At 57.0% G+C, this 26,907-nt stretch overlaps 2 protein-coding genes across 14 annotated transcripts; both read left to right on the forward strand.

Annotated features, from left to right (window-relative positions):
* Positions 1–275: 275 nt before the first annotated feature.
* LOC308656557 (uncharacterized protein C1orf159) lies at positions 276–21,465 on the forward strand. 13 transcript variants are annotated; one of them, XR_014023748.1, is made up of 12 exons: positions 2,308–2,724; positions 6,076–6,178; positions 8,762–8,913; positions 10,153–10,249; positions 12,240–12,340; positions 13,207–13,302; positions 13,567–13,632; positions 13,782–13,836; positions 15,062–15,196; positions 15,901–15,926; positions 16,020–16,050; positions 17,315–17,394. XR_014023748.1 is itself a non-coding variant. In XM_081307786.1 (12 exons), exons 2-11 carry the CDS (start codon positions 6,153–6,155, stop codon positions 16,027–16,029), a joined length of 729 nt encoding a protein of 242 aa, XP_081163912.1. In that variant the 5' UTR covers positions 2,308–2,724; positions 6,076–6,152; the 3' UTR covers positions 16,030–16,050; positions 17,315–21,465. The 13 variants fall into 13 exon arrangements, 12 of the variants coding, with proteins under 12 accessions (XP_081163915.1, XP_081163912.1, XP_081163904.1 ...); XM_081307786.1 differs by lacking the exon at positions 13,782–13,836 and adding an exon at positions 14,945–14,964 and having other exon boundaries at positions 17,315–21,465; XM_081307778.1 differs by lacking the exon at positions 13,782–13,836 and having other exon boundaries at positions 17,315–21,465.
* On the forward strand, positions 17,512–26,815 carry RNF223 (ring finger protein 223). The gene is made up of 4 exons (XM_081307792.1): positions 17,512–17,532; positions 20,233–20,318; positions 22,576–22,776; positions 24,061–26,815. Exon 4 carries the CDS (start codon positions 24,070–24,072, stop codon positions 24,796–24,798), a length of 729 nt encoding a protein of 242 aa, XP_081163918.1. The 5' UTR covers positions 17,512–17,532; positions 20,233–20,318; positions 22,576–22,776; positions 24,061–24,069; the 3' UTR covers positions 24,799–26,815.
* The last annotated feature ends 92 nt before the right edge of the window (positions 26,816–26,907 follow it).

A 26,907-nucleotide genomic window follows, 5' to 3' on the forward strand; every position in this document is an offset into this window, starting at 1 on the left:
CCCTCCCACCCAGACATACACCCTCTGCAAGAACTCATCCAGTGGTGTTGGGGGTTGAACCCAGGGGTGCTCTACCCTGAGGCTGATATTTTCTCTCATAAGTGGAAGCTAGAGCAAAATAGGGAAAGAAGCAGGGGATTAGAAATCATAAAGGGAAGATCAATGGAGTAGAAGACAGAGAAGGGGGAGGAGGGAGGGGAAAGGGGAGGGGCCATGGCATGGTGTTAACAAAACCATATAAATTACACCTACAAATACACCACAGAAAATCCATCTTTATGCATATATAGAAAGCATCAATCAATTATGAATAATCAAAAGATCAGAAGGAAGAATTGGGGGGGGGGGACTGGGGCTGAGAAAAAGAAACCCACAACCATGAAATGCGGCTTCAGTGTCCCTGGTCTTCAGAAAACAGGACAGGTGCAGGGCCCAAAGAAACTTCTGCATATAGCAAAAGACCTGTCGCGTAGTCTGGTTTCCCAGGGGCAGGTATGGGTGGAACTCTCCCCACAGTCCATCAATGCCAGTTTCCCCCAACAGTCCCTCTTGACCAGATGGTGCACATGAACCACCCTGTTCCGAACAGGTTTCACTGTCACCATCACAGCTGCACTGTTCCGAAACCCACAGTGCTCAGGGAATCCTGTGGTTCTAGCACACTCACCTAAGCACTGGTGGCCAGAAGCACTTATAGCCATTTCCAGGATGATACTTAGAGACAGATGACGTCAACTGCTGCCACACAGGCCCTGGGAGTCTAATGATTTCCCTCTGGTGCCTGATACTCCTCCTTAGAAAACATGCTATCACTGTACAACTGGAGCTCTATTTCCACAGAAATCTCTAGACATTTAAACTTGGGACAAAAGTACTGAGGTGGCCTCCACAAAGGGGACAGCCAAACCTCAGGGCTAATGCTGGACAGCCACTGGGCAGAGGTTGGCTGGGAAAGAGGCTGCCGGGTTGAGAGAGTTGGGAGGGGCAGGCACCAACCTCCTGTGGCCCCTGAGCCCCAACTGCCTGCAACACCCATCTCTCCACCCCTGGGTCAGGAAAGAGGGCCTGATGGGCAGGCCCTCCTGGGTTTCCCAGGGGCAGTGATCCAAGCATCTGATTAGCATACACATAAATGATCTTTTCAGGGAGAGCCTTTACAAATATTGGCCAAAAATAAACCTGGGGGCCCGCACACACCTTCTTTCTGGAGCAGCTCTGAGGCAGAGTCTGGGACCCCACAGCAGAACTCCTATCCTATTGGGAGGCCAGCCAAGGATGCCAGACAGTCCTGCCACCCTAGGACTCTGGTGGACAGGGCTGGCCGTGGGAAGCACCACAACGCCCCCATGCCTGAGTCTCCAGAACCATTGGGGATGAGGTAGAGTCCAGGGAAGTGAATACAACGAAGTGACAATTCTGACCCTCTGGACCCGCTCCACCAGCTCGGATACCATCTATTCATGCCAGACAGGAGTGCGGGAGAGCGTTGGAGGGCTGGGTCCTTCTGGTCCAGGCCAAGGTCCCCAACCTCTCTAGGGCGAGCACATGCTCACGCGGCAGCTCCACGCCTGGGCGCGGCCGGCCAGCCCACCCAGGCCCGCGTCCACCCGCCTCCTCCTTGGACACCCTCCCGGCCTTCGTGTCCTTTCCTGGCACTGCCCGCGGAGACAACCACCCCCCTGGGGGGCCGGAGCGCGCTGGACCGCAGCTGCCAAGCCGCCGACGTCTCCACCGTGGCGGGGGTGGGCGACAAAGTGGCCAGGAGCAGACTTCGCGGCAGGGTTCAAGCAAGGCCTGCACGCAGGGCCCTGGCACGCCCCGGAGCTCGGCTTGGTGACCCGCCAGAGCCAGGAAAATATCCTAAGGATGTAGTGCCTCTGCTGGCCGCCTTGGGGTCACGATTTCGAGGGTGCGTCCTTCAGGGGCCGGAGAGCGGGTGGACCCACGAGGCGGCAGCAGGAGGCGTCAGCCTCCCGGAGCACCTCTCCTAGCAACACCCACGACAGCCGCCTCGCGAGGGATCCTAGGGAATGTAGTTCTTCTTTGCCCGCTGGGGACCCAGTCATCCGGACTACATTTCCCATAGCACTCCGTGCGTATTTCCCTAAGTCTCGCGAGAATTCTGGCCGGATCCACCCGGCAAGCGGGCTCTTGCGTGGGCCGCCGGGAGTTGTAGTCTTCTTCCAGAAGCCGCACCCGCCTGCGCCGGGGCGGGGACGGAGGAGGGACTACAAGTCCCAGGTGGCGCTGCGTGGCTGTCCGCAGGGCGGGGGGTACGAAAGAGGAACCCCGGGGCGCGGGGTGAGTGAAGGGCTGGGGCGGGAGGGGGCGGCAGGCCGGACAAAGACCGGGAGGAAGGGGTTGTTGCGGGCCGCCTGAGGCCCAGCGGACTCCCCCAGTGTCCGGCAGTCCGCCGCCGCCTCGCCCGGGAGCCGAGAGGAAGTGCGGTGGGCGCGCAGACGGACGCAGGGCCAGAGGGCTGCGAGGAGGCGCCCTGGAGCCGGCAGAGCGCGGGCTCGGAGGAGGCGGGGGCGGCCCCGGGTCCCGGGGCTGCCCAGTCGTGCGGTCAGCGACTTGGGTCTCCAGCTCTGTTGGTCCACTACGCCGAAGCGGCGTTCAGCGTGCAGCTTGGGCTGGGTGTGGACGCGTTTCTTACTGCACGTCGGCAAATGCCCCCGCACCTCTTGGCTGAATTCTGCACTGCAGAGCCCTGCAGATTTGAAGGTGTCAGACTTGTCCTTTTTGTGGTCGTTTGTCTCTTAGTGTTGTATACAGGGAAGGCAGAAGTGAGAGGGGCTTCTTCGCGTTTTTTTGTTTGTGTTGTTGGTTTTTGTGGTGCTGGGTATTGAACCCTGGGCCTCACATGTGCTAGGCCGTGTGAGCTCTGCTGCTGAGCCCTACCGCTTCCCCCACGGTTTTCCTCTGGTGAAAACCTGGCGGACAGTGTTTGCTTGAAGGCCCAGCCTGGGCGGTCAAGGCTGGGAAGGAAGTTTCACAGCGCACCTCATTGTCCTGTTTTATTTCTTGCTAAGAGCTACTGACCAATAGTTTGTGTTGGGCCACGATTAATGGCTACTTTATTTTTAGTAGCTCGTAGAAGGAAACGAGATCTGGATTTTATTTTCCTGACACATCCTGCTCCCAAAAGCCAAGTAAGCAAACATCTTGACAGGCAGTCACCTGAGCTATCTGGACCATAGGTAGCATCCCTGTGTGCCGAATGCACCTCCGGCCCCCCCATCCCCTTCATCCTGGTTGTTCTCCCTGTTAACTGGGGTTTATCAGGTAGCTTGTTTAAAGAACAACCTCTTGCCACCATATCACTGAGGTTTTGGTACCCTTAGTGTGGAGCCACCCTGGATAGGCCCCAGGTCCAGCCCTGCTCTGGTGGCAGCAACACCAGAGGTCTAGAATTCTTTTTTTACAGCCCATCAGATGGCTGGCAGCGCTTGTTCTCTGTCAAAGCACAAGATGGAATTTTAGATCAGGAGGGTAAGTTCACCGGTTCCGAGCTTTCTGTTCTCTAAGGTCCTCTCGATCTTCCTCATCAGCAGATGGAGTGACTCACTAGAGTTGCAGGACCCAGACAGAGGTCTCATCATTCTCTGTCCTGGCTGACCTTAGAGGACAAGGGTCAAAATGTTGGCTACTTTTTCCTTGGCCCTGTTACTTCCTTGACTTTGGTCTCCAAGTTTTTGGTTTTAAACACCCAGCAAGCCTGTTTCACCAGTCAGATGGCCAAAGTTGTGACTTAGTCCTGAGTTCAGTTTCCTTTTTCTCAAAGTGGACCATGATGGAGCAACCAGTACTGTCCCCTAACTGTCCTGCAGTTGGCTGTCAACAAGTTCAACAGCACCATGAATCCTCATCATGGGAATAGGGTTCCTTGGAGAGCCAGGCCTGCCCAAGAAAGCTGGAGCAGGGGCTACTCTCGGGTCCCATCTGGGTTGCTAAGTTTGTTGTTGAAAGCTTGGTCTTGAGATTTTCAAAGTAGAAAATGAACTGCATTTAGTTAATTGTTGAAGTGTAATTTATGTCCAGTGAGGGGCACAGGTCTTGTATCCAGTTCCATGAGTTCTGATATACACATCCACCCACTTACCCCATGCTCCTGTCAGGTGTAGAACCTGCCTATCATCCCTTGAGGTTGCCTTTCAAGCCTTTCAGGACCCTGCCTCAGCAAGTGTTTGTGACCTGACCACTTTCTGTAGTGTCATGGAGTCACATCCCACCTACAGCTGTGCCACCCACCACTCAGCCATATGGGTGTATTTCTGGTGTGGCTGAAAATGTTATGTGCAATTTTGGACCGTTTTTGTGGGCATGTGTTTTTCTTTCTCTTGGGAAGACAGCAGGAGTGCCACCGCCATGGCCAAGTGTGCAGTTCCTCAGCTCTGCATCCCCACCATCCAGGTGCCTGGTGTCTGTCATTCATCTCCCATGGTGTGATGGTGGCATGCATTTTTCTTCTGTGTATTATGTGCTCAGATGTCTGTTCTGAAGTGTCTCATAAGGCTTCATCATGTTTTTTATTACTGAGTTGTGACAGTCTCTTCTGTATTCTATAAACAGGGCTTTTGTTAGGTAGTATTTGTCTTGCAAATATTAACACCCCACACTCTTTTTTTTTTTTTTTTTTGGCTACAGGGGATTGAACCCAGAGGTTCTTTACCACTGAGCTATGTTCCAATCATTTTTAAGATTTTGAGGGGCTTCACTAAATTGCCTTGGCCTCCAGAGTCCCATTCTTTGAACTGCCTATTCATGTTATCAGTAGTGTAATTTACATTTTTTTTATTTTGGAACAGATTTAGACTCTTATTTTGGGACAGATGCACTTGCCCCGAGATAATGGCTCACCTGACCTTGTTTGAACTTGCCCTGAGATAACGACGGGCTCACCTGACCTTGGTGCCCTTATAAGTTATGGGGCTGCAGTGGCATCACTGTGCATGTCCCCACCTTTGCCCCTCCAGGACCCTATGCGGGACCCCACATTGTGTTTGGCTGCTGTGTCTTCCCCAGGCTGTGGCTGTGTCTCACTCTCTGGTGAATTCTTAGGATCTGAAGAGGCTTGGTGGGGTGTTTGTAGAACATCCTGTTTGGGTTCCTCAGGTGGACTGACATGAGGGACTGTCACGTCACTCATGGCAGACTGAAGGAGCACCAGGGGTGATCAGGTGAGGTGCTGATCCCATTACACCCCTTTAGGGCCTCTCTGACGTCCACAGAATACCCCTGGCCTGGTTGAGATGGTGTTTGTAGGTGTCTCTGCTGCAGAGTTGCTCCTTTCCCCTGTCCCTGCTGTCTTACAGTGAGTCTCTGTCCAGCCCATGCTGGGGATGCTATCTGAGATTCCTCTGTAAAGAGTGTCTCTTTCGTGGTGTTTGGCTATCAGTCATGCACTTTCACCAGCGTGGACGTGCCCTGCACTGGCCGTGGTTCATGCACTGTCGCCAGCATGGACACACCCTGCACTGGCCATGGTTCATGCACTGTTGCCAGCATGGACACGCCCTGCACTGGCCATGGTTCATGCACTGAGGCCAGTGTGGACGTGCCCTCCTCTGTCTGTGGTTCATGCACTGTCACCAGTGTGGACGTGCCCTGCACTGGCTGTGGTTCATGCACTGTTGCCAGCGTGGACGTGCCTGCACTGGCCGTGGCTCATGTACTGTCACCAGTGTGGCACTGTGCACTGGCTGTGGTTCATGCACTGTTGCCAGCGTGGACGTGCCTGCACTGGCTGTGGCTCATGTACTGTCACCAGTGTGGCACTGTGCACTGGCTGTGGTTTGGGGCTCGGCCGTGTATTTCTGCTTGTGTAGTCTCAGCTTTGTGTTGGGGCACTTTCATCTGGCTACTGTCGTTTTTGATTTTTGAGCACTTTCTTTCTCATGCTATAAGGTACTTTGGGCTCATGCTCCTATGTTTCCTGCCCTAGACCCAGGATCAGCCACTTCTCCAGGGAGCCCTCATTCCTAAGAGAGAGAGAGAGAGAGAGAGAGAGAGAGAGAGAGAGAGAGATAGAGGTAGATATGAGAATCAAGGCCCAGGTGCTCCTTTTGTTTCTAGGACCTCAGTGGACAGAACTTGCTGATGGAGCTGATTACACAGTCAGATCTGTGTGTCTGTAATCTCTAACCTGGAACATGCTGTTAGGCTGTTGCCACTCCGGGTAAGACCCTGTTGCCCACCATCTGCAGCCCATTTCCTTCTTTATTCAGCCCCAGTGTGCATGCAGAGCACCCTCAGAATTGTTCCTCATATCCCTTAGGCTCGTTAGAAAAAGTTACCAAGTAGAGCACAGAGTTCTGTGAGTTACAGTGGAGTTTTTTGTTGTTGTTGTTCTGTTTTGTAAATTCCTTAGGATTATATGTAAACAATTGTATCATCTGTATTGAGACAGTTTTACTTTTTCCTTTCTAAACCTTTTTTTTTTTTTTTTTGGTACCAGGGGTTGACCCTGAGGGGTCCTTAACCATTGAGCCACATCCCCAGCCTGTTTTTGTTTTTTATTTTGAAATAGGGCCTTACTAAGTTGCTGAGCCTTTCTAATGTTTATGGCTTTTCTTTTCTTTTCTTTCTTTTTTTCTTTTTTTTTTTTACTACATTGGCTAAAACCATAAAACAGTGATAAATAATGTAATGACCCTATTAAAAAGGAGAAAAAACACATGATCACTCCAGTAAATGTTGAAAAAGCATTTAATAACATTTAAACCCCTTTCGTGATGAAGGAAAAACCTCTTAGCAAACTAGGAGGAGAAGGGAGCTTTGTCTGTGTGATAAAAGGCATCTGTGGAAAACCTACACTAGATGTTGTACTTAGCAGTGGAAAACATGAAGTACTTTATCCCTAAAATCAAGCAGCTAGCATTGCGCCTGGAGCCCTTACCTTGGCAGTAAGGTCAGAGGTAAAAACCAAGTTGGTTTCATCAGATCATAGAGGACAAGTAAAACTGCATTTGCAAGTGATGTGGTTATGTAGAGATCCTAAGAAATATTAAAAAAAAGCTGAGTATATTAAGTAAAATCACGAAGATCTTGGAAATAAAAGTTTATATGCAGAAATTAACTGTTCTGTTATTTATTAACAGCAAACTATTAGAAAATGAAATCAGAAATTCTTTTCTGTTTATAATCATACCAAGAAATAAAGTATTTAGTAGTAAGTCTAACTAAAGATATGCAAAACCTCTTCACTGAGAACACAGCACACTGGCTGTGGGAAACTGAAGTGACCTAGCATGGGGGAGACGTGTTTGAAGTGGAGGACTTGACACTGTTGGAAGACCAGTCCTCCCTGCAGAACTCATGCAAGCCTTTTCTGTGAAGTGACAAGCTGATTCTCAAACGTGGATATGCATGTGACTAAAACTGCCCACACTGTTGTCAAAAGTGGGTTCTTGTGGCCTGACCTCTGGCTGTGTATACACAGCTTCAGCAGTGGAGTGTCCTGTAGCTGAGTTGGCTGTGGAGTGATGCCTAAGAGGAGAGCAGCTGCCCAGCACAGAGACAAGTACAGCAAGGCTGGGATGGTGGTTAGAACAGGTTTACTGCAAGGCCAGGAAAAGACTGAGGGGCACCCCAGACAGGGGTGGGCAGTGGTGAGGGAGAGGAGGCCCAGCCTCCCTGGGTGGAGTGCCACTTAGCCACTGAAAGGCACAGATGTGCAGATCAACGAGGCACTTCCAGAGGCCCTGTGCCATGTGACATAGCCAGACACAAAGCTATACCTGCTAAGTGACCCCTGTGTAAGAAATTCTAGAATACAGCTCAGTGCAGTGGCCTATGCCTTTCATCTCAGCAGCTTGGGACACTGAGGCAGGAGGACTGCGAGTTCAAAGCCAGCCTCAGACACTTAGCCAGGCAGTAAGCAATTCAGTAAGATCCTGTCTCTAAATAAAATACAAAAAAGGGCTAGGGATGTGGTTCAGTGGTTAAGCACCCCTGAGTTAAATCCCTGGGACCAAAAAAAACAAAGAAATTCTAGAAAGCAGATTTGTGGTGATAGCCAGTCAGTGGGTGCCTGGGCCAGGGTTTGCAGGAGGAAGGGTTGCAGAGGGCTGCACTGCAGATGCCCTGATGATGTGCAGTCTCACAGATGTGTGGTGTGCACAGCTTTCCAGAACCCCCAGGTTGTGTGTTGTGTGCCAATCGAACCTCAATAAAGTTGACTAAGCAGTGCCAGTGTGACTGGAGTCTTGGACTTTTGGTTCCTTTTGTGACTTGACCTGGCCCTGGTTACCTTTCCCAGAAAGTGAGAAGGGACCCTGACACCAGTTTTCCCCGGGGCATGGGGAGATCTACTGAGCACATGTTAAATGGACAAAAAGAAAGGGTGAGACTTGACCACATCCTGCAGGTGAGAGGCACCATCTAAGAGGACTAGCCGTGAAGGAGGACTTCAGGAAGTGTGCACTTATAGTGGGGTGGATCGCTGGCACTCTTCCAGAAAAGGCAAGCGCTGCTGTAGGCAGGAGGGCACTGGACCTGGCTTCATAGAAAACTATCCTGCAGGCCTGGACACTGTCTGAACCATACCGTGTGGTTACTTTGCCAACAGACCTGGATGAATCTGGCATAAAGCAAATTACAGGACAGATGTGGGCCCCTCCCTGTCAAGGGACCAGAGCTTGTGCCCTCAGTCTTTGCCTTATGGGCTGTGTGGACCCCATAGTCCTCTCCCCAGGATCCCCAAGGGGGAACTTGCCCACTGCCCTGGGCCAGTCAGAGAGCACCGTTCCTTATTCCCCAGCCTCGAACTGGAACATCTCTGCATTCTTCCTGAGGACCTGCCTGGAAAGGAAGTGGGGACTGCTGCTGTGGAAGAGTGTCCTTGGTGCCAAGGTGTCCTACAGTGTGCTGCTCCCACCCCGCAGCTGTGTTTAAGTGCAGAGTTTCCTGGAGGTAACTAATGTGAAAATATGTATCCAGCAGTGTCTGGGACATTACGCCATGAGAATCACCCTGTGAGTTAAGTGAAATTTGTTGAAAGTAATACAAATGGGGGGCTGGGGCTGTAGCCCAGTGGTAGAGCGCCTGCCTTGCACATGTGAGTCACTGGGTTCCATCCTCAGCACTACATAAAAATAAATAAAGATATTATGTCCATCTACAACTAAAAAAAAAAAAAAGTGGTACAAATGATATCACTTCAAGGTTGTGTGGTGGGTGCTGCTCATGCTCTCTCTTATGTTACAAATGTGAGGTGAAGCCAGACCTGCTGACCTGGGATCCCAACAACTGGGGAGGCTGAGGCAGGGGGGATCCCAAGTTCTAGGTCAGCCTCAGCAACTAATTGAGACCCTGTCTTAAAAAAAAAAAAGGACTGGGGATACAGCCCAAGTTCAATCCCCAGTACCAAAAAACAATAAAGATGGTGTGACTACTAAGCCACATGATGGTCAGGTGTCAGGAGTTAGGGTGAAGAAGTCTCCTTGCGATGTGTTTGCTCCCTGAGTCCCTCCGCCCAGGACTAGAATTTTTTGAACTCTAGCATTATTCTGGACCCATGTCTGCCTGCCCTAGGGACCTAGCCACCTACGGGGAAAAAGTCTGGGTGACCATGCCCAAAACTCCAACAGACCCTTGAGAGGTGTCATCTGGTCTTGGGAGACCAGAGATGCAGTGACCTCGTTTGCAAACGCCAACCCAATGAACCTGTTGGAGAGAGATCAGGATGCCCCTCTGACCAACTCTGGACTCACCTTGCTGGGAAAGTGGTCTTTACAGTGACCAGCAGCAGGCCTCACCTAATGGTCTTGATTCACAGGCCTTGGACCCTGGGCCTGCAGAGCTCAACGGTCAGGCCCATGAACTCCACGCCCTCTGGCCAGGCTTTCTACTGAGCACCTGGGTGAGGAGCTGATGTCTGCAGCTCTCATCCTGGAGGGGCAGGTAAGGGTGCCCTGGACCGCACCCACAGGCCTCACAAGGCAGGGACCTGTGCGCACGCCCCTGCTTGCCACAGCCCATCAAGCCTGCCAGGTCCTCCCCAGCTCTGGGCACTCTCACTGGCATTGCAGCCCCGCCCCTTTCAGAGCTGCTCCTTTTGCAGCCCCGCCCCTTCCAGCTATGGCTCCACCTCCCTGACATGTTCCCTTCTTTTCCTGCTTGTGTCCCTGGCACTGCCCTCCTCTCTCGCAGGCCCCGCTGTCCTCCTGCTCCTGGCATGGCACTGCAACGCTTCGCGCTCCTGGCTGGCCTTCTGGTGGGAGTTGCCAGCAAGTCCACAGAAAGCGAGGTTGGTGTTCCTGTCACATGTCCCGGTGGCCATCCTCCAGGGAGGCAGTGGGCCTTCCCCTGTAACCTGACGAGTCTTGGCACTCAGCCCTAGGGATGATGGAGTTCCCTGCTGGGGTCCAAGGGGCTTGTGTCTTGAAGAGGGCAGCAGACATGCCCCCATACGGTGGCTGTTTGGTTCTACCTTCTAGAAGACTGCCAGACCTACTTGTTTCTGTGGAGCGCACAGGGTCTCTGCAGATGCAGCCTGGAGCTGCCTGCCCACTTGCTACTTGCTCAGGAGAGTGACAGTGGGGTATCATGGCTCTGCCAAGCTGGTGACACTCCAGTATGCTGAGCTTTGGTGTCCAGAAGAGCTGAGCCAGGGCCAGGTGGCAAGAGGGTGGGGCATCCCTCACTGACCGGGCCCAGGCTAGTGTGAGGGTGCAGCTACTGGGCCTCGGCCCCTCCTGTGTGGCCTTGATGCTGCCCTGTGTCACTCACACTCCTCAGATGCCCCTCACTGTTCACCAAACTAAAGTCACAGGAAACAATGGCCCAGCAGTGACAGTAGAGTCACACCTGGGGACCCCCCTGCCTCATGGTCTGTCAGCTGCCCTGCTGTCAGTGAAGGCCAGCGCTCAGCATGTGTATTGTACCTGGGTTCAAGGGTTGGGCATGAGTTCATTTCCCCTGAACGGCTGACCTGGCCTGGGCACTTATGTCTGAGACCAAGCTGCAAAATCAAGGGCATAAGTGGAATTGCAGAGGGCATCAGTGAAGTGCCCATCCCTGTGGGGGTATGTTGGTCGTGCCAAGCCTTGGCAAGGCCCTGGCCAGCCTCCCAGTGTTCCTCGTGGTCCAGAAGAGTGTCTTTTTTTCAAGACAGTGTCATTAGAACTGGCACTACAGTTCCTGGAGTGACTGATATCAATGATTCACTGACAGGAGTGTCTGCCCTGTTTCTCCCTGTGGCCCACAAGGTGAGAGGTTGAGGCTGGAGCAGCTCTGCCCTGACCAGGGAGACCCTGTGGAGAAGGGGCCTTGGCCACCTCAACTTCCCTAGTGAGGTCTTCAGGGGCAGAGAGAGGAGACCCCATGAATGTACGCCCACAGCCTGGGACATCTCCCCAGGTGGGGCTGGACACCTTCCTACCCCCGTAGGTGAGGAAGTGTTCTTTCCCTCAGCCGTGTGACTGAGGCTCCTGCGACAAGGGACAGACGTATGAGAGAAAGCATTTGAATGTAAGTTTTACATTACATGGGAGCCTTCCTAAGGAACCGGTGTCCCAGAGAAGTGGGGATGCTGAGTGGTTGTGCGAGGCTGGAGGAAGAGGGGTGGTTCTGACCCAGTGTGCTTGGATGGAGAGTGTGATCGGATGGCCATGAACCAGGATCTGTCCAGGCGGGTTGGTCAAGATTCTTCTCTGTGTCTTCCTCTCCTGGGGCCTGGGCAAGGCCCTCTCCCTTGGGATCTCCTGGTCTGCCTGAGGGACAGAGGGCAGAGGAGGTCAGAGAGACCTGCTTTTGCTCTTTCTCAGATGCACAGAATTCTGAGTCATCACCTCCAGGCCGCAGTGCAGATCAGGCTCCCCGGGCCTCTCCTGCCTGGCCTTTGGGAGTGAGGAGGCTGCTGTGGAACCTGTCTGGTGGGTCTGGGCCCCAGGCAGTTCAGGTGGTCATCCAGTGTTCAATGGCCACGTGCCCTGCACAGCTCAGACAGTGCTATCCTCACCTTGGAGGGGCACCCAGGGCCCCGGGGGAGAATGGAGCAGTGACTCTTGAGATGCCGGGTCAGTAGTCCAGTCTCCACCCTGCTGCATTGGATCTCCCTGGATCAGTCTGTACTACCCTGAAGTTTTCCCTGGAGACTGTCCAGAGTGGGGCTCTTGCAGGGGCAGCCATGTGTCCTCACCTGCTTCTAGGCCAAGGGGGAAGCTGGGAGCCTGTGGCTGACTAGCAGAGGCAGAGCCATGGACGCTCACAGTGGACTGACAGTGTTGCCCTTGCAGAGCCTGCCTGTTGTCACCCCTCCAGGCCCAGCAGCCTGAGTGCTGTGTGGACGTGATGGACGCCAACACCACATGCCCAAGCGCAGGCCTGTGTGGCCCAGGTGAGCCACTTTGTCATAAGCAGTCCCCTGAACAGCTACCAAGCCACCAGCCCATGGTAGGCATGTGTCCCCACCTGCCCCTCTTCAGTGGTGAGGACAAGAATGGTTTAGCCCCAATACAGCTCATGTCCAGTGCTAGCTTTCAACACCCACTATCGATATTTATGGACCCTATGTCTCTGGCCTCAGTGCTGTGTTGAATGTTGGAAAGAAGTACAGGAATAATACCCAGTCGCTACCCTTACAGGAAGCTGGAAGACAGCTGCTCACATGCTGTTGGCCAGTAGGAGCTAGGCCACTCCAGCACCTGGGCAGGGAGAGGGTGGGACTTCAGGTAGTGATAGTCTGATATGGAAATTTGGCTTGATCCTGCAGGGAGACCCTGGGGGGGACAGTACAAGGATGCAGTAGTTACAGATGAGGGTTGTATCTGTCCTGAGTGGGTCCCAGTGAGTGTGGAGTGCCTGAGGCAGCTGCACGCATGCGTGGTCCTGGGGGAGCCGTGGTCCATGAGCCTGGGTGGCAGGAGGTGGAGGCCAGGCCTCCAGACCTCCAGAGCATGAGGCCACCACACTGTGAATCTCAGATTCCCATCACCAGCCTCTGGACTGTCTCTTACGGTGTTCAGCAAAGGATGCGGCCTCCTCAGCACCAGCCTCCACAGGACTCTGGGGCCAGAGTGACGTGCTTCCTGTGGTGTTTCTTTCTTTCTCTGGAGTTAGAGCCTTTTGTTCCACCCAAACTTCCAGTGTCCGTGTTTTTGAGTGACGGTTGATTTATAAACTCAAAAGATACAGAAATGCCCCAGGATACAGTGAACTGGCCTGGATTCTGCCTCTACTGAGAGCCGCCTGCCTCCTGTGTAGGCTGCTATAGACGCTGGAACGCGGACGGGAGCACCAGCTGCATCCAGTGCAGGAACGGGACGGTGCTGACCTATAACAGCTCTGAGTGCAGAAGCCGTATGTCTCCCAGACTGCTGCCCCCTACTCCTCCCAGGTCCTGGACTTCTCACAGGGGAAACTGGAGTGGCTGCCCATGTCCCCACAGAACCACTATCCATCAGCAAATAGCCCCCAGGAGCCCTTTCTTCCTGAGTCCTGTGTCCGTGAGGAGCAGCGGTGGGGCGAGGGCTCTCTAGTGTCTGGTCTGAGGTTCAGGCAGGTTGGGGTGTTGCTCGGGTCCTGTGCCTGGCCCTGGCCTCCCCTCTGTTCTGCTCCCCACAGTTGCTGCCTGGGGTGCGCAGTTCCCCATGAACAGAAGCACAGGGCTGCCTGGACGGCCACATTTTGGTAAGTCTCAGTTCACCAGGCCAGAGCCAGGCCTGGGGTCAAGGCTCCTTAGAGCCATGGCAGCACCGACCCTGACAGCTGATGGGCCACAGCAGGGTACCTTGGAGGTCACGATCAGACTTCAGACCCAGCCATGCGCTCTGTGACAGGGACCCTGACCATGAAAGAGGGATTTCTGAGAATCCAGTGGCTCCTGAGGCTGAGGTCTGTGGGCTGAGTGTGGCAGGTACTGGGTGTGCCCTGGTGTGGGGGGGGTGCCATATCCTCCGTGGTCTCAGAGGGCTGTTGGTGGAAGCCTTCACTGCCGCACCTGCTGTCTGGTCCCTGCCTCATTCCATGGCTGCCGTGGCCCCTGTGAACTCAGGCCCCAGCAGGAGTCTGCCCGTCCCAAGTGGTTTCTCCAGGGCAGAGGCTTCCCAGACTGCAGGCATATGGGCCACACAGAAATGCCTGCCACAGCACTGTCCTGGGGACGTTCCCTGTCTCTAGGTAGTCACTTCTCCCTGGCCTGCAGTCTACTTGAGTTGAGGGCCTGGTCAGGCCAGAGGTGGGAGTGTGGCTAGGAGTGGCTGGGGAGGGTGGGACCAGGTGAGAGGGAAGATCCGGACAAGGCCGGAGCTGGGAGAGGGGCCAGCACCCAGCAGGAGGGCACCACAGTCAGGGAGTGAACCCAGCTCCAGAGCAAGGTGGCCTCCTTTGCTCGAGGTGACTGAGTTGCTGTGGGGAACATCATCCCGGCCCCTCATCTAGCAGCCCTGGGCTGGGCCTGGGTCCTAGATCTTAGGCTCAGAGTTCTGTTCTGAGAGGCTCTGCTCTTCCCAGGAATTTGAGCCTGGCCTTCCCCTCCCCAGAAAATATGTTTGAGCTCCAAGGTGGCCTCAGGCCCAGCACTGGCCTGGACCGCAGAAGCCAGCAGCACAGAGCAGTGGCCCATAGGGAAGGGCCAGCCTGACAGCTCATGGCCTCCTACAGCACAGGGCTAGTTGGATGGCAAGGCCATGGGTCTGGCAAGGGCACCTGTGCCTCAGGGTGAAAAAGTGGCTTCCCCAGGCACCTAAAGCATCGCCTCCATCCCATGGTCACAGATTGTCCACAGTCCTTGGCCCTGAGCCATCCTGTCCTGACACTAAGCAGGTACAGATGGGCAAGGAGCAGCTGCCAGCACCTGAGAGGTAGAGTGCGGCAGAAGTACCTGCTGCAGGTTGGAGCTCCAACCCTGCACAGTCTCAGGGGGAGCCTAGGGTGTGAACTTCTGGAGCATGGAATTCATGAAAGCTTCTTTCCCTTTTACCTTCCCCCTCCCTCTCCCCAGGAAGCCTGGGCCTGTGTCAGGTGTGTTCAGGAATGGTGGCCTGGGTTGGGCGTGGACCCGGGGCCCCTGGCATGCCACAGTTGAGACTGGCCACTAGAGCGGCTGATTTGCCTGCAGGGGGTTCCCATGTGGCAGCTTCCCTCTTCCTGGGGACGTTCTTCGTCAGCGCAGGTCTCATCCTCTCTGTGGCTGGGTTCTTCTACCTCAAGCGCTCCAGTAAGCTCCCCAGGGTCTTCTACAGGAGAGACAAAGGTACTTCACCCCTCCTTCTCCCACTCAGGGGCCCAGGTGGTGCCCAAAGGGACAGAGCAAGTGCCAGGACCCCTCTCTGCCTACCCTACACCAACATTTGGGTGCCTTCTGGGGGCTACTATAGCTTCAGGTCCTGAGAGTCCAAGGCTGGGCGTCTGCTGCTGGTAGGAGTCTTGGGGTCTCCAGTCAAGTTAGGTGCCTTGGGGTCAGCTCCCAGAAATGCCCACCCAGCATTTCCGCCTTCCAGGCCATCCCTAGAGCAGAGTAGACCCTGGGTGTGGCCATCTCAGGTGGCCCAGGGAACCCCAGTGGAGGCACCCATGCCCTTATGAATAACTTGGGGCTGATGGCCACTGCCTCACTTGCAGCACCTCTGGGAACCCAGAGGGTGGAGGGGTCTCTGTCCCCCACACTGGGTTCTTTGAGCCGGAGAAACCTCCTGAGGAGCATGGCTTGTATGCTCTGGGAAAGTGGGAGGGAGGTTTCTGGGAGGTGGCTCTTCCTGGGATGCTTGAGTGGCTTGCCCCAGGTGCAGGCCATGAATGTGGCCAAGCTGAGACTCAGCTGAGGGCACTGCTGGGTAGAAGTGTGGAAGTGGTACCAGACCCAGCCTGGATCCTGGGAAGAGCCTCTGCCTGCCTGTGGACCTCACTGGATGCAGGCAGCTGCTTGGCTCCAGGGTGATGTGCTGTTTTCTTCTGCAGCCCCAGGCCTGCAGCCTGGCGAAGTCGTAAGTAATCTGCACCCTCCCGGCTGAGCGTCCTGGGTTCCGTGTCCCATGCTGAGCACTCAAGATCTCACTCTGCCTCTCTCTCCTTTCAAGGCTGCAATGATCCCCCCACCGCAGTCCTCAGGTAAAGGCAGGTTATGTCACCCGGGGGTTCTTGTCTCTGGGCCAGTTTCCAAATGCCAGACCCAGGGACCTCTACAGGTTTGTCCCTAGACACACATGCCCACCTCTTGGGTCCCAAGGAGACCACTACATGAAGGAGGGACAGGCGCTTGACAGGCACCCCTGGTGCCCATCAGCCTACATGGCTGTGTGCTGTCCCTTCCTCTTCAGGTATTGAGACTGAGAGAGGAGAACCCAACACAGGGCCAGACCTTCCCCTGTACTTCCTCCAGCCCTGCTCAAGTCCATCTCTGCTTGAAGGGTACAGGGAGCAGGTCCGCCCCTGGGTCTTGCCCCACCAGGCACCCCCACCCAGTTGTGACCACTCACTCTAAGAGGAGACTGTGAAGCTGAGTCCCTGACCACAGTCACAGCTGTGAGCCCAGAGCAGAATCACCCAGCCTCCCTCCCCAGGCCATGCCCTTCCCACTGTGCAGAGGTCTGGTGGGGACAGGCAGCGTGTTCCTCCCCTCTGGGGCAGAGCAGTTCCTAACCGAGGCCCAGCCTACCCTGTTCCAGGCAGCACTTGGCTCAGGTCTGAAGCAGCCTCATCCACAGCATCTGCAAGAGCACGGGGGCCCCAGGTGGCTGGGGCCTCATGGCAGAGCACACCCCAGGTGGCTTAGACAGCAGGAGCTCTCTGACAGCTCTCAAGGAGTGGGAGAGGGGGGCCCTCCTACCTTCTCAGCTCCTAGGCAATTAGGTGTCCCTGGGCTGTGGCTGCATGCCCTCTGTCTCTGCTCCCTCACGTCTTTTTCTTTCTGCCCCCCCCCCCCCGGAGGATGACACTGGTCATGACATTTAGGGCCCACCTGGTTGAGGCAGGAGGGTCTCATCTGAGATCTAAAGCACATCTTCCCAGACCTTTTTCCCAAATGAGGTCACACTTGCAGGCTCTGGGGCTTAGGACATGGTCCTAGAAATGCATGATGCCTGCACCTTAGGCGTAAGGGACAGCTGGGCCCTGATCCAGGCCCAGATGTGTGGGTGCAGGGTCCCAGGGTTTAATGGGAAACAGCCAGGCTGGGCTCCCGGGGGCATCTGGCAGGAGGAGCTGTCTCTTGACAAGTGGGAGCCTGTGGGAGCTCTAAGGCAGGAGCGCCTGGTCTCTTCCGGGGTCAGAGTCAACAGGCCCCTGTGGCGCCCCACACCTCCAGCTACATCCTCTGCCGTCCTCGAGCCTCTGTCCCTGGCTCTGACACAGCTCATCTCTGGCCCCATTTCAGTGCGAAAACCAAGATATGTCAGGCGCGAGCGGCCTCTGGACCGGGCCATGGACCCTTCTGCCTTCTCCACAGCAGAGGCCCGAGTCAGCAACGTCTGACCTGGAAGCTGATCAAGACTGCACTGCCTGCAGCTTGGAGCTGGAGGACTCCCCCTCAATGAGCCCTCCACACAAAGGGCTTGTCACCTGGGGCTGGGGACAGGCCAGACCTGGCTCCCAGTGAGTGACAGGCTGAATGGGAACCCATTGAAAGTCCTTTTGCTCCATCCACACTGCTTGGTTTGACCCACAGGAGCGGGCCGATGTGAGACTGGGGGGCTCAGGCCACAGCCAGACCCACATAGCCAGAACTGTTAGGAGACGGCAGGGGTCCCGAGGCTGCTTTGCACCTGGAGAAACCAGGGGAGGCTCTACCCTCTGGTGTCCATGGTAGCAGGACCCTCCAGTACCACCCAGCCCAGTGGCCCCCACAGACCCCTCTGAGAGGAGTGAAGCTGAGGCCTGGCCAGCAGGCAGGATGTAGCTGTGAACCAGCCGCCTGAGACTGAGGCCTCCAGGCTGTCTTGCTCCTGTGGTGGCCGGGAGGCCACAGCCACACCCTCAGGAGCTACAGAACTGAGTTCCCTGAGGCACCGCTGTCCCAGTCCCAGGCCTGGTACCCCAGGCATGACACACTGGCCAGCAGACACCCAGGCTGGGCACCCACAGCGAAGTGTCCACACATGGGTCTTCCACATCTGAATCCCCAGGTGTCCTGGGCCTGTGGAAGGCATGCTGGCCAGCGGCCCTTGCCCGGTGGTCCTGTCCCAGCCATCCCAGGCCACCAGACACTGCCTGCACATGGCTAGCTTGGCTGGGGCCACCAGCCAAGGCTTCCTGTAGAGGAGGCTTGATGGTGGCCGCCTCCTACGTGCTGGGCTCAGCACTTAGTGGTCTGTCACTGTCCTCAGGTGTCCTGCCTCATTTCTATCGAGCCTGGCCCACTTCTTGGGGACGTGGCTGTGGTCTTGGCACTGTGATTCTGTGTGTAGCTCATCATCCGCAAGTGGTGGACTTGATCTCTGAGGCTGGCCAGCCACTGGCCCGGCAACAGGGGTGAGGTGCCGATCTGAAGTCAAGTCGAGTAAACTATTCAGAGCTTCTCCTTCCCTGCCTTCTCAGGGTCTTAAGGGTCATCTGTTTTTTTAAATATGTGTGGCTGCCACCCCCTTCCAGGCTGGTACCACCCACCCCACTGCCATATGCAGGGGACAGGGAGACAGCAGGATCCAGGAGCGCTACTACCTAGTTCCTAGTCAGGGGCCTCAAATCAGGGACTGCCTGGTTCCTGCCAAGGGCCCACCCCTGAATTCACCCCTTCAGCTCTCAGGGTGTCCCCCAAAAGACAGCTTGCTCCAAATCCCCTTGTTGGAGAGGGCCACCCAAGGTTCCTTGGGACCCAAGATGGGAAGATGTGGGCATCTCTTCTGGGCTGTTGTGCAGAAGAGCCAGGCCTGGCAGGGGCATGCAGACAGGGCCATGGAGACCTGGCAGGGATTGCCAGGCCTCATTCACACCCCTAGAAACCCTTAGGATGAGGCTACAAATAGCAGTTTATGGGCTTGACTCACCCTTGGGGAAACCCCCGTGTCCTGGCCACTTGAGCCCAGGGCAGCAGTCCCTCCTCAAGCCCACAGGTGGACAGTTCTTTGGGAGGCTGGTGGGCATGGAGGCATTTGCTGATGGGCAGCAGAACTGGCCAAGGAGGGCAAGCTGGAGCAGGGCAGTTACTGCCCCTCCCCTGGGCACTGAGAGTCTGCCCAGAGGAGGGCAGAGCACCTAACACTTGGAATGCCCAGAGTCCTGGCCCTGCCCCAGCCCCTCTGCCCAGACTATGGACTGGGGGTTGTGTCTTCAGATACCTGCTGCCGCCCAGCCTCAGAAAGGCCCAGCCTGAGGTCTGCCTACCTGAGAAGTGCTTGGGAACAAGGCCCCCAGTAGGCCTACCCCCATCACCTTGTTCTGGGAACAAAGGACCCCACCCTGGAGACAGAACATGAGGAGCAGCGAGAACCACAGGAGGGAGTCTGACCCCAGTATGCCTCTTTGCACCCGGGACCTCCCCAGGGCCATGCCATCCCGAGGTACCTGCAGCAGGACAGGTGCTTTGGCCAGACTGAGGGACCCCAACGTGATTTTTTAAAATATTTTTTTAGTTGTAGGTGGACACAATACCTTTATTTTTATTTATTTTTATGTGGTGCTGTGGATCAAACCTGGTGCCTCTCACGTGCTAGGCACTGAGGCACAACCCCAACCCCAGCCCCACCAACATGATTTCTGATGGCAGGTAGGAAGGGACATTTTGTGGCAGACAGAGAAGGCCCCCTCCCTCTCTGGTCATCCTGAGCAACCCCTGCCCAGACCCTTCTCACTCATACCGACCTGGGACCTCTCCCTCGCCTCCACCCATGGCCAAAATTGGAAACAGGTCACTACAGCCCCCTGCACATTCTTCCCTAGAGCCCAGCCCCCCACCCTTCATTCCCTTACCTGCTCATTCAGTATTCCCTGGGCAGCACTGGGGGAGGTGCCCAAGCTGACCAGGGAAGGGTCAGCTGAGCAAGGACTCAGGTGGACCTGAGAGTGATGTCAGGTGGGTGGTGGGTGCACAGTTAGATGGGGCCTGGGTCTGGGGGCTGCCTGGGCTCTGAGCCACAGTGGGGTGTGTATCAGGCTCAGCAGATGGGGGTTCTGAGCAGGGGCTATCAAGAGATCTTTGGGGACTGCAGTTTCACTGCTGAGTACAAAAGGGACAATGCTGTCCAGGCTGCCTCCTTTCCAGAGGCTGGGGACCAGGCCTGGTGCCAGCCCCAGAAGGTGGGGCAAAGGGCAGACCCAAGTGTGCCTTCCACCCCAGAGCCTACCTTCCCCTTCCAGCTTCTGCCTCCATCCATACCTGGGCCTGCGTGAAAGCATCCCAGCCTGGAGCCAGCAGAGCCACTGGGACATGCAGACAGCCTCAGGTGCAGCAACTCAGGGAGGGTGGGCAGTCAGCAGAATGACCAGCACCAGGCTCACCCTGGCTCGGAGTGCCTCTCCACTCTGGCCCCAAGTACAGCATTGTCAGAAATGGGAGACCAGCTTCACCCATGGCCCTGGAAGTGGGAGAGCTGTGAACCATGGGCTTCAGGGTGCCCCTTCAAGGCCATGCTCTCCTGGACTCACCTGCACAAGGACAGCTCCTCTATCTGCCACCCACATTGGGTGGGGAGGGATGAGTGAAAGCCTTGCCCAGGGAGCCCCCAGGGTGAGGGGTAGGGGGAGAGGAGACAGGAGAGAGTGAGGCAGACCCTGTGTGCACACATGCACCCATACGCTTCATGCATGCACAGTGCTCACTCAGCCATTGTTAGGGTGCTGGTGCACACACCCCATTCACTCTCTTGCCTACTCATGCCCCACCCACTGCCCTGGACACAGCCTGCCAAGTCCCCTCACTGCTGGGTGGGACTCCCCCAGGCCCAGGTGGGGGAAGGCAGGGATTCTGGCCCCACCTCTGCAACAAGGTCTGGTACATTCCTTGGGCCTCTATGTCACACTCGCCTCTGGGTACTGACTGTCCCCTGAGGAGCCCGGTGACCTCACAGTGGCAATATTCACAGGAGCCTGGGGAGGAGGTTTCAGGGCAGCCAGGAGTCTACTTCCTGGAGGGCTTGTGATGCTGAGTCACTTGGCTCGCAGAACTGGCTCCAGGGGCTGATCACGGCACCCCAAGAGCCCCTGACCCTGCTCAGGGAGCCAGTCCCTCTCTAGTCACTACCTCCTTCTGGTCCCCACCCCCCCTGGGGCCCCACCCCTCTCCAGGACCCCAACTGCTCTCTGTTCCCCTACTTCCTATCTGGGCCCTCTCTCTCTGGGCCCCCGTCTCCTTTCCTGGCCCTGAGACTTCTCTCCACTCAAGGAGCAGATAGGGAACTTAGGTCTCTTCCTGAGGTCAGGTTCCCCTCTGGTAAGGCATCACCCCCCAGCTCTCCCTCAGGTCCTGGGAGTCTTGTCCTTGAGCGCCAGGATTTTGGGGAGCAACACCGCAGGGGCTTCTGATGCCCAGTCCACTGAGGTGGTCAGTGGTGCCTGCAGGTGGGTGGGCCCCTGAGGAGCAGGGGCATCCCTTGCCCTCTTTCTACAGGCCTGTGTGTGGGCTCCAACCTCAGAACCTGGGTTCTTGCTAGCAGCGGGGCCCACATCCCCAGTTCAGCATCACTGGTGAATCCACCACTGTGCTAGGCAGAAGGCAGGGAAACCTCAGGACCTGGGAGGAGAGCCTAACCATGGCAGAAAGGGTGGGGAGGGGCCGACATCCACTGGAGTGGAGTGGGCAGTACACCTTCGCTCACCATGGGCGCTCAGGCGAGCTGGCGAGGGGGTTGTCTGTGCCACTGGCTACCTGCTTGGCCTATCCGGCTTTGGTGTGGTCCCCTCACCTCCCCCCACTCCAGCCTCAGCCCTGGGTGAACACTGACACACGCCCGGGCCTTTGCCCTGTGGTGGACTAGAGCCCCAGGCTGACTGGCCAAAGCCAGGAAAGCTTCTGCGATCCTCTACTGGACCCGGGTCTCCCTCGGCCCCTGGTCCCTGCCCCACGGTACACAGTGCGGGAGGGGGGAGGCTTCTTGCCCCCCAGCTGTTGTGACCACCCAGATCACAAATGTCCTCGCTCTGATTTCATCCTCAGAGTTGCTGCTCAGGCCCTGCCCAGCCTTGACCTCTCACCTCACTTCCTGGACCCCAACAGAGGGAGGCTGGGCTGGAGTGGGACCCTGGGCAGAGGCAGAAGAGTGCTCGGCTTGAGAATCCTGAGGACAGTCACAGGTGGATGGGTGGGAGGGGGTGGAGCTTCTGGGGAGGCAGGTAGCAGTGCAGGTGGCAAGCTGGGCTATCACTGTGAGGTGTTTGTGGGTTCCCCTGCTTTGGGCCCACCCAGGAGCCATGGGCAGCCGGAACTAGAACAGAGTGGACAGATCTGCTTCTGCACCCACCCAAGTCCAGACCCCCATGCTGCAGAGGCCTGGGCTGACCCCAGACCCAGAACCTCTGATCCCCAGGCGGCCATGCCTGTCCTGCTAGGTAAAGAGGATGGCCAGCCAATCCTGAAGCCCAAGCCACACCCCCAGCCACCCTGGAGGTATAAAGGCACCTGCCCACAGCTCATGCCTTGAGAACTCTCACCTGTCGCAGACAGCCCACACCAGGACAAGCATACGCATCCTCTACTCCTGACAGCCCAGGTACACTTGCCAGTACCTCAGGACAGCTGCTGGCCACTGGCCCCAGGAGAGACACCTGCCAGGTGGAGCCGAGGCCAAGCCAGGACTGGAGGAGGGGGAGCAAACGGTCTTGGAGCTGGGGAGCCCAGAGGCTCAGAACCCCTCTGTGGTGGGTGGAGAGGATCATGCCCAGGAGCTACTGACCCCCCGCTGCCAGGTAAGGCTGCTCAGCCTGTCCTCACCCTTCACCTGAATAGGCCCCGGGCGGAGCACCTCTGTGAGGGTGAGGCCTGGTGCCAAGGAGCAAGTTCTGTGGGAGAAAGGTGGGGGAGGGCAGTCCCGAGGTCCTCCCAGGCTCTGCCAGGACCACAGCTATCCCTGAGATGTGGTGACATCACATGCCAGGAGCCTGGGGCCCTCGTGACATCACGGTGATGTCAGGTGACTCACAGGATCACAGTGACAATTTAGCAATACCTGCACCATCCACCTGCCCCCAGGACTGGCCAGTAAGCCTAGATCAGGGCCAGGAAGGCAAGGGGCCACCTCTAGTGAGGCCTCCTGGGCTCCATGGGTCCTGGGACCAGAGCCTTTGAGATGAAAGGCATTGTCACTTGTCTGTCCTCTAGGCAGAACCCTGTGGCTGGGGAGGGGCAGCAGGCAGGGCAGGGCAGGTGTCTGGTCAGCGGGGTCTTCTGAGCCCATCAGGGACGTAGAAATGGCCATGGAAGAGAAGGCCCTGGACCCTTCAACATCCTGCTTCCTCTTCAAAGGGCAGCCATGACCTGACATTCAAGGGCACAGAGAGGGTGGCTGAAGCCTGCTTCACCCTAGCCGGGGGGCATTTCCAATCCCTGGTCATTGGCACCAGACCCTGGTCACCAGCCAGACAAGTGGGCCCCAAAGTGTCCAGGGTGCAGCTGGGAAAGCCCTTCCCAGTCTTCCCACCATCACATGGCTCCGCTGCCCTCTGACCCAGAGACCCCCACCCACTCTACTTGGCCACTTACAACTCCAGCACGTGCGGACCAACCCAGGCGCCCGCTGCACGTAGTTTCACATCACTTCAGCCGCCTACAGGCAGCCCACAAGCCCAGGGCCCCCATCCTGCAGGCTCCGGGTTGAGTCAACCTGGTGGAGCTACCCACCCTCAAGCTGCCTTTCCCACAGGGCCCATTCCCCCAAAGATGGGATGCTGCAGGAGCCATCACAGACCACTGCCATTATAAGTAGAGGCAGGGGGCAGAAGGTGTCCACTGAGCCGTGAGATGCACCCCAGCACCCTCTGAGCCATCTAGGCCTGGGGCCCGCTGGACACCCAGCCCTGGGACAAGTAGGGGAGGGTAGGTGATAGCTGGGGTGAAAGAGCTCCAGGGGCACAGAAACTTTAGAGGTACCCCACAAGCGGACAGTGTGTTCCCTGGAATCTGGGGGCTGATGCTGGACAAGACTGACCTCATAGGATGGGCAGGAGACACTCACAGCAGCCTCTGTTCCACAGCCCAGCACCATGTCAACAGGCCAGCAGGTATGGCACACGGTGGTACCACCCCACTGCCGGAGCAGCCCCACAGTCTCGACACCTGGGTCACCCGGCACCCCTGGTTCAGAGAAGGTGGCCTCCCCACTGGAGTGCTCCATCTGCTTCTCAGGTTATGACAACATCTTCAAGACACCAAAGGAACTGTCCTGCACCCATGTCTTCTGCCTGGAGTGCCTGGCCCGGCTAGCGGCCGCCCAGCCCACGGGCTCCGGCAGTGAGGCTGTGCCTTGCCCATTCTGCCGGAAGCCCACAGCTGTGCCAGCTGCTGGGGCCCCTGCACTGCGTACCAGCCGCCAGCTGCAGGCCAAGATGCCCGCACACCTGCAACGAGAGGAGCCAGTGTGGCTAGAGGGCACCAAGCTGTGCTGCCGCCCACTGCCTGCCACACCTGGCCGTGAGGCACCCGGCTTTGTGTGTGTGGATGTGGGCCTGAGCAAGCCTGCTGAACCTACCCCACCTGTGCCTGTCCCAGACCTGGCCCCACGCCGGGGCCGCCTGGCCCACTGCTGGGCCCGCTGCAGGGACTGGCGGCGCTTGGCACTGGTCTCTGTCCTGCTGCTGGTGCTATTCTGCATGGTGCTCTGGCCCGTGCAGTGTGCGCTCAAGACTGGGAACCTGCGCTGCCTCCCCCGGCCACCCACCGCCTCCAGCACTGCTGCCACTGCCTTCTCCCTTGAGCCTCTGGCTAGCAACTAGGGTCACCAGCCTATGGCCAGGCCTCTGGTCTGCTGGGGTCAGGAGCACAGCAGCTACTGGAAATTTATCCCCTAGGACCCCACTGAGGGTCCTCATGAGATGGACAAAGGGTGCCCAAAGTCTCTAAGATTGATTGGCTCCTACAGGCCCTAGAAGCTATCCCTTCCCCTGTCACACAGGTGGTGGAAGGGACCCAGGAGGTGCTGGCCAGACCCCTGCCCTCCTCCACACACTGCAGTGCATGGAGGGCTTACTGTCTTTGAGGCCATTTCACCAGGGCCTTCCCAGGGCTCTCTCTAGGCAGGGCTGGCCCCTTCTGTTGGAAGGATCAGAGAGCAGAGGCAGGGCAGGCCCTCTGCCCAGGCCACTGCAGAAACTGCCCAGATGCCCTTCTATGCTTGCAAACAGTACGTTTTAAAATAAAATATTTTATATCCATGTTTGGTAAAATGTTCTCACTCTGTGTCCCCACGGTCACTCAGTCCCCACCCCTCCAGAAAGCCTCCTGTTCCACCCAGCCTAGCCTCTGTCCAGGTTCCCCATTGGATCATGGGTGGGACCAAGGACTAGGGGGCCAGCTCTAGTACCATGAGGTTCCCCTAGGGAAACAGGGAAAGTCCCAGGGCACCCCAGCAGGTTGGAGCCTCAGCCTGGCCCAGCACCCAGTGGCTCTAAGGGGGCTTCTCTTTCCCCATCTCCCACCATGGCCATCCCTGCATACCCGCAGGAAGTTGTGAACCCCCAGGCCCACCAGGAGAGCTGTTTAGGGAACCACAGGACCCAAGACCCCTGTGGAAACCAAGGCCCAAGGGTCCCTGAAGCAGAGGTGGTGACAAGCAGTGGTGGCCTGATGATCTAGACCTTGGGTCCCTCTGGTAGACCCTCAGCCCTCCTGAGCTAGCCCACCTGCTGGAGCAAGTGCATGCAGCTTTGTGGGCTGGGCATCCTGCCCACCTCACCCCACCCAGGTTCTGCCATGGCCCCAGGAATCCTGTACCACAAGGTAAGTGAGACCAGGAAGGCCCAGACCTGCCCCAAGGCCCAGATACTTCCTGCTCCTACCAGCAGGGCCTCTGACGGGGCAGAGCGAGAGCAGAGAGAGACCCTGTAGAATCTGGGTCCAGTCCTAGGGACCACATCTACCCCTGGCCCAGGACTAGGGGGGCCAGGGATCAGCCTAAAAACAGAACTAAAACCAGCTTTTCTAGAGATGCCCTGATGCCACAGGAAGCTGTGAGAAGGAAGGGTGCCTCCATGGACACAGGCCGGGGTGTCACCCTGTCACACACAGTCACGCATATGTAGAGTCACCTCACCACCAGCAGGGCCAGGCACGTGAGTCTGCACACATGGTCACATGAGCATCTCCACAGGCTCTCATTCCACAGGCCTTATTGCACAGGCATGGTGGTGATGGGCAGGGCACACAGGTCAGCAGGATACTAATACCGATGGTTGCAGTCATGTCAGGCATGGACTGTCCCTGTTGCTCACTTCACACACGGGCCAACATGGAGTGGCTGGACTTGAGGCACATTCAGGTTCACATGTGGTCACTGTCAGCTCTGCAGTCCTCACAAGGCCAAGGACGCTGGATCTCCAGACTGTTGTCCTATCAGTCGGGTCCAGGTCTGGCACGCAAGTCTGAGAGGTGGACTCCAGCCCCCCCCCACTCCAACACCTGACTATCTCAGGCCCTGAAGCAGCCCTCTGAGGAGCCAACAGCTTCTAAGGGCTCCAGCCCTACCCCAGGGCACCGACAGGGAGGCGTGGGTGGAGGGTGGCAGAGGCCCCTCAGCCCCAGGCTCTGCAGGCTCTCATAGAGGCCTGCGGGCGGAGAAGCAGGTCAGCTGGCTCCCACGAGATCCCACCCCAAAACGGGTGGGATTCGCCTGCACCCCAGACCGTCAGCCAACTCACGCCGCGGGCGACCGGGACTGCGCAGGTCGGGGACTGGGGCCGAGCTTCTAGTCCTCCGCTCGGACTCGCGCTCCGCTGGGGGCCCACGCAGTCCCCGCCCCGCCCCCACCTGCTCGCGCAAGCGCAGCTGCTGGCCTCGGATGTAGCGCTGTCGCGCTAGGTTGGCACCATCCGCCAGCGCTGCTGCCG

Source organism: Spermophilus citellus (genome assembly GCF_964194105.1).
Source record: "Spermophilus citellus genome assembly, chromosome: 9".
NCBI classification, from domain to species: Eukaryota; Metazoa; Chordata; class Mammalia; order Rodentia; family Sciuridae; genus Spermophilus; species Spermophilus citellus.

Coding starts and splice junctions, on each gene's coding strand:
- LOC308656557 (XM_081307778.1), top strand. CDS start 6,153: ATGCTGTTAGGCTGTTGCCACTCCGG. Junction 8,914..10,152: donor AAGTGCAGAGTTTCCTGGAG/GTAACTAATGTG, acceptor CCTCTCTCGCAG/GCCCCGCTGTCCTCCTGCTC. Junction 12,341..13,206: donor CGCAGGCCTGTGTGGCCCAG/GTGAGCCACTTT, acceptor CCTCCTGTGTAG/GCTGCTATAGACGCTGGAAC.
- RNF223 (XM_081307792.1), top strand. CDS start 24,070: ATGTCAACAGGCCAGCAGGTATGGCACACGGTGGTACCACCCCACTGC.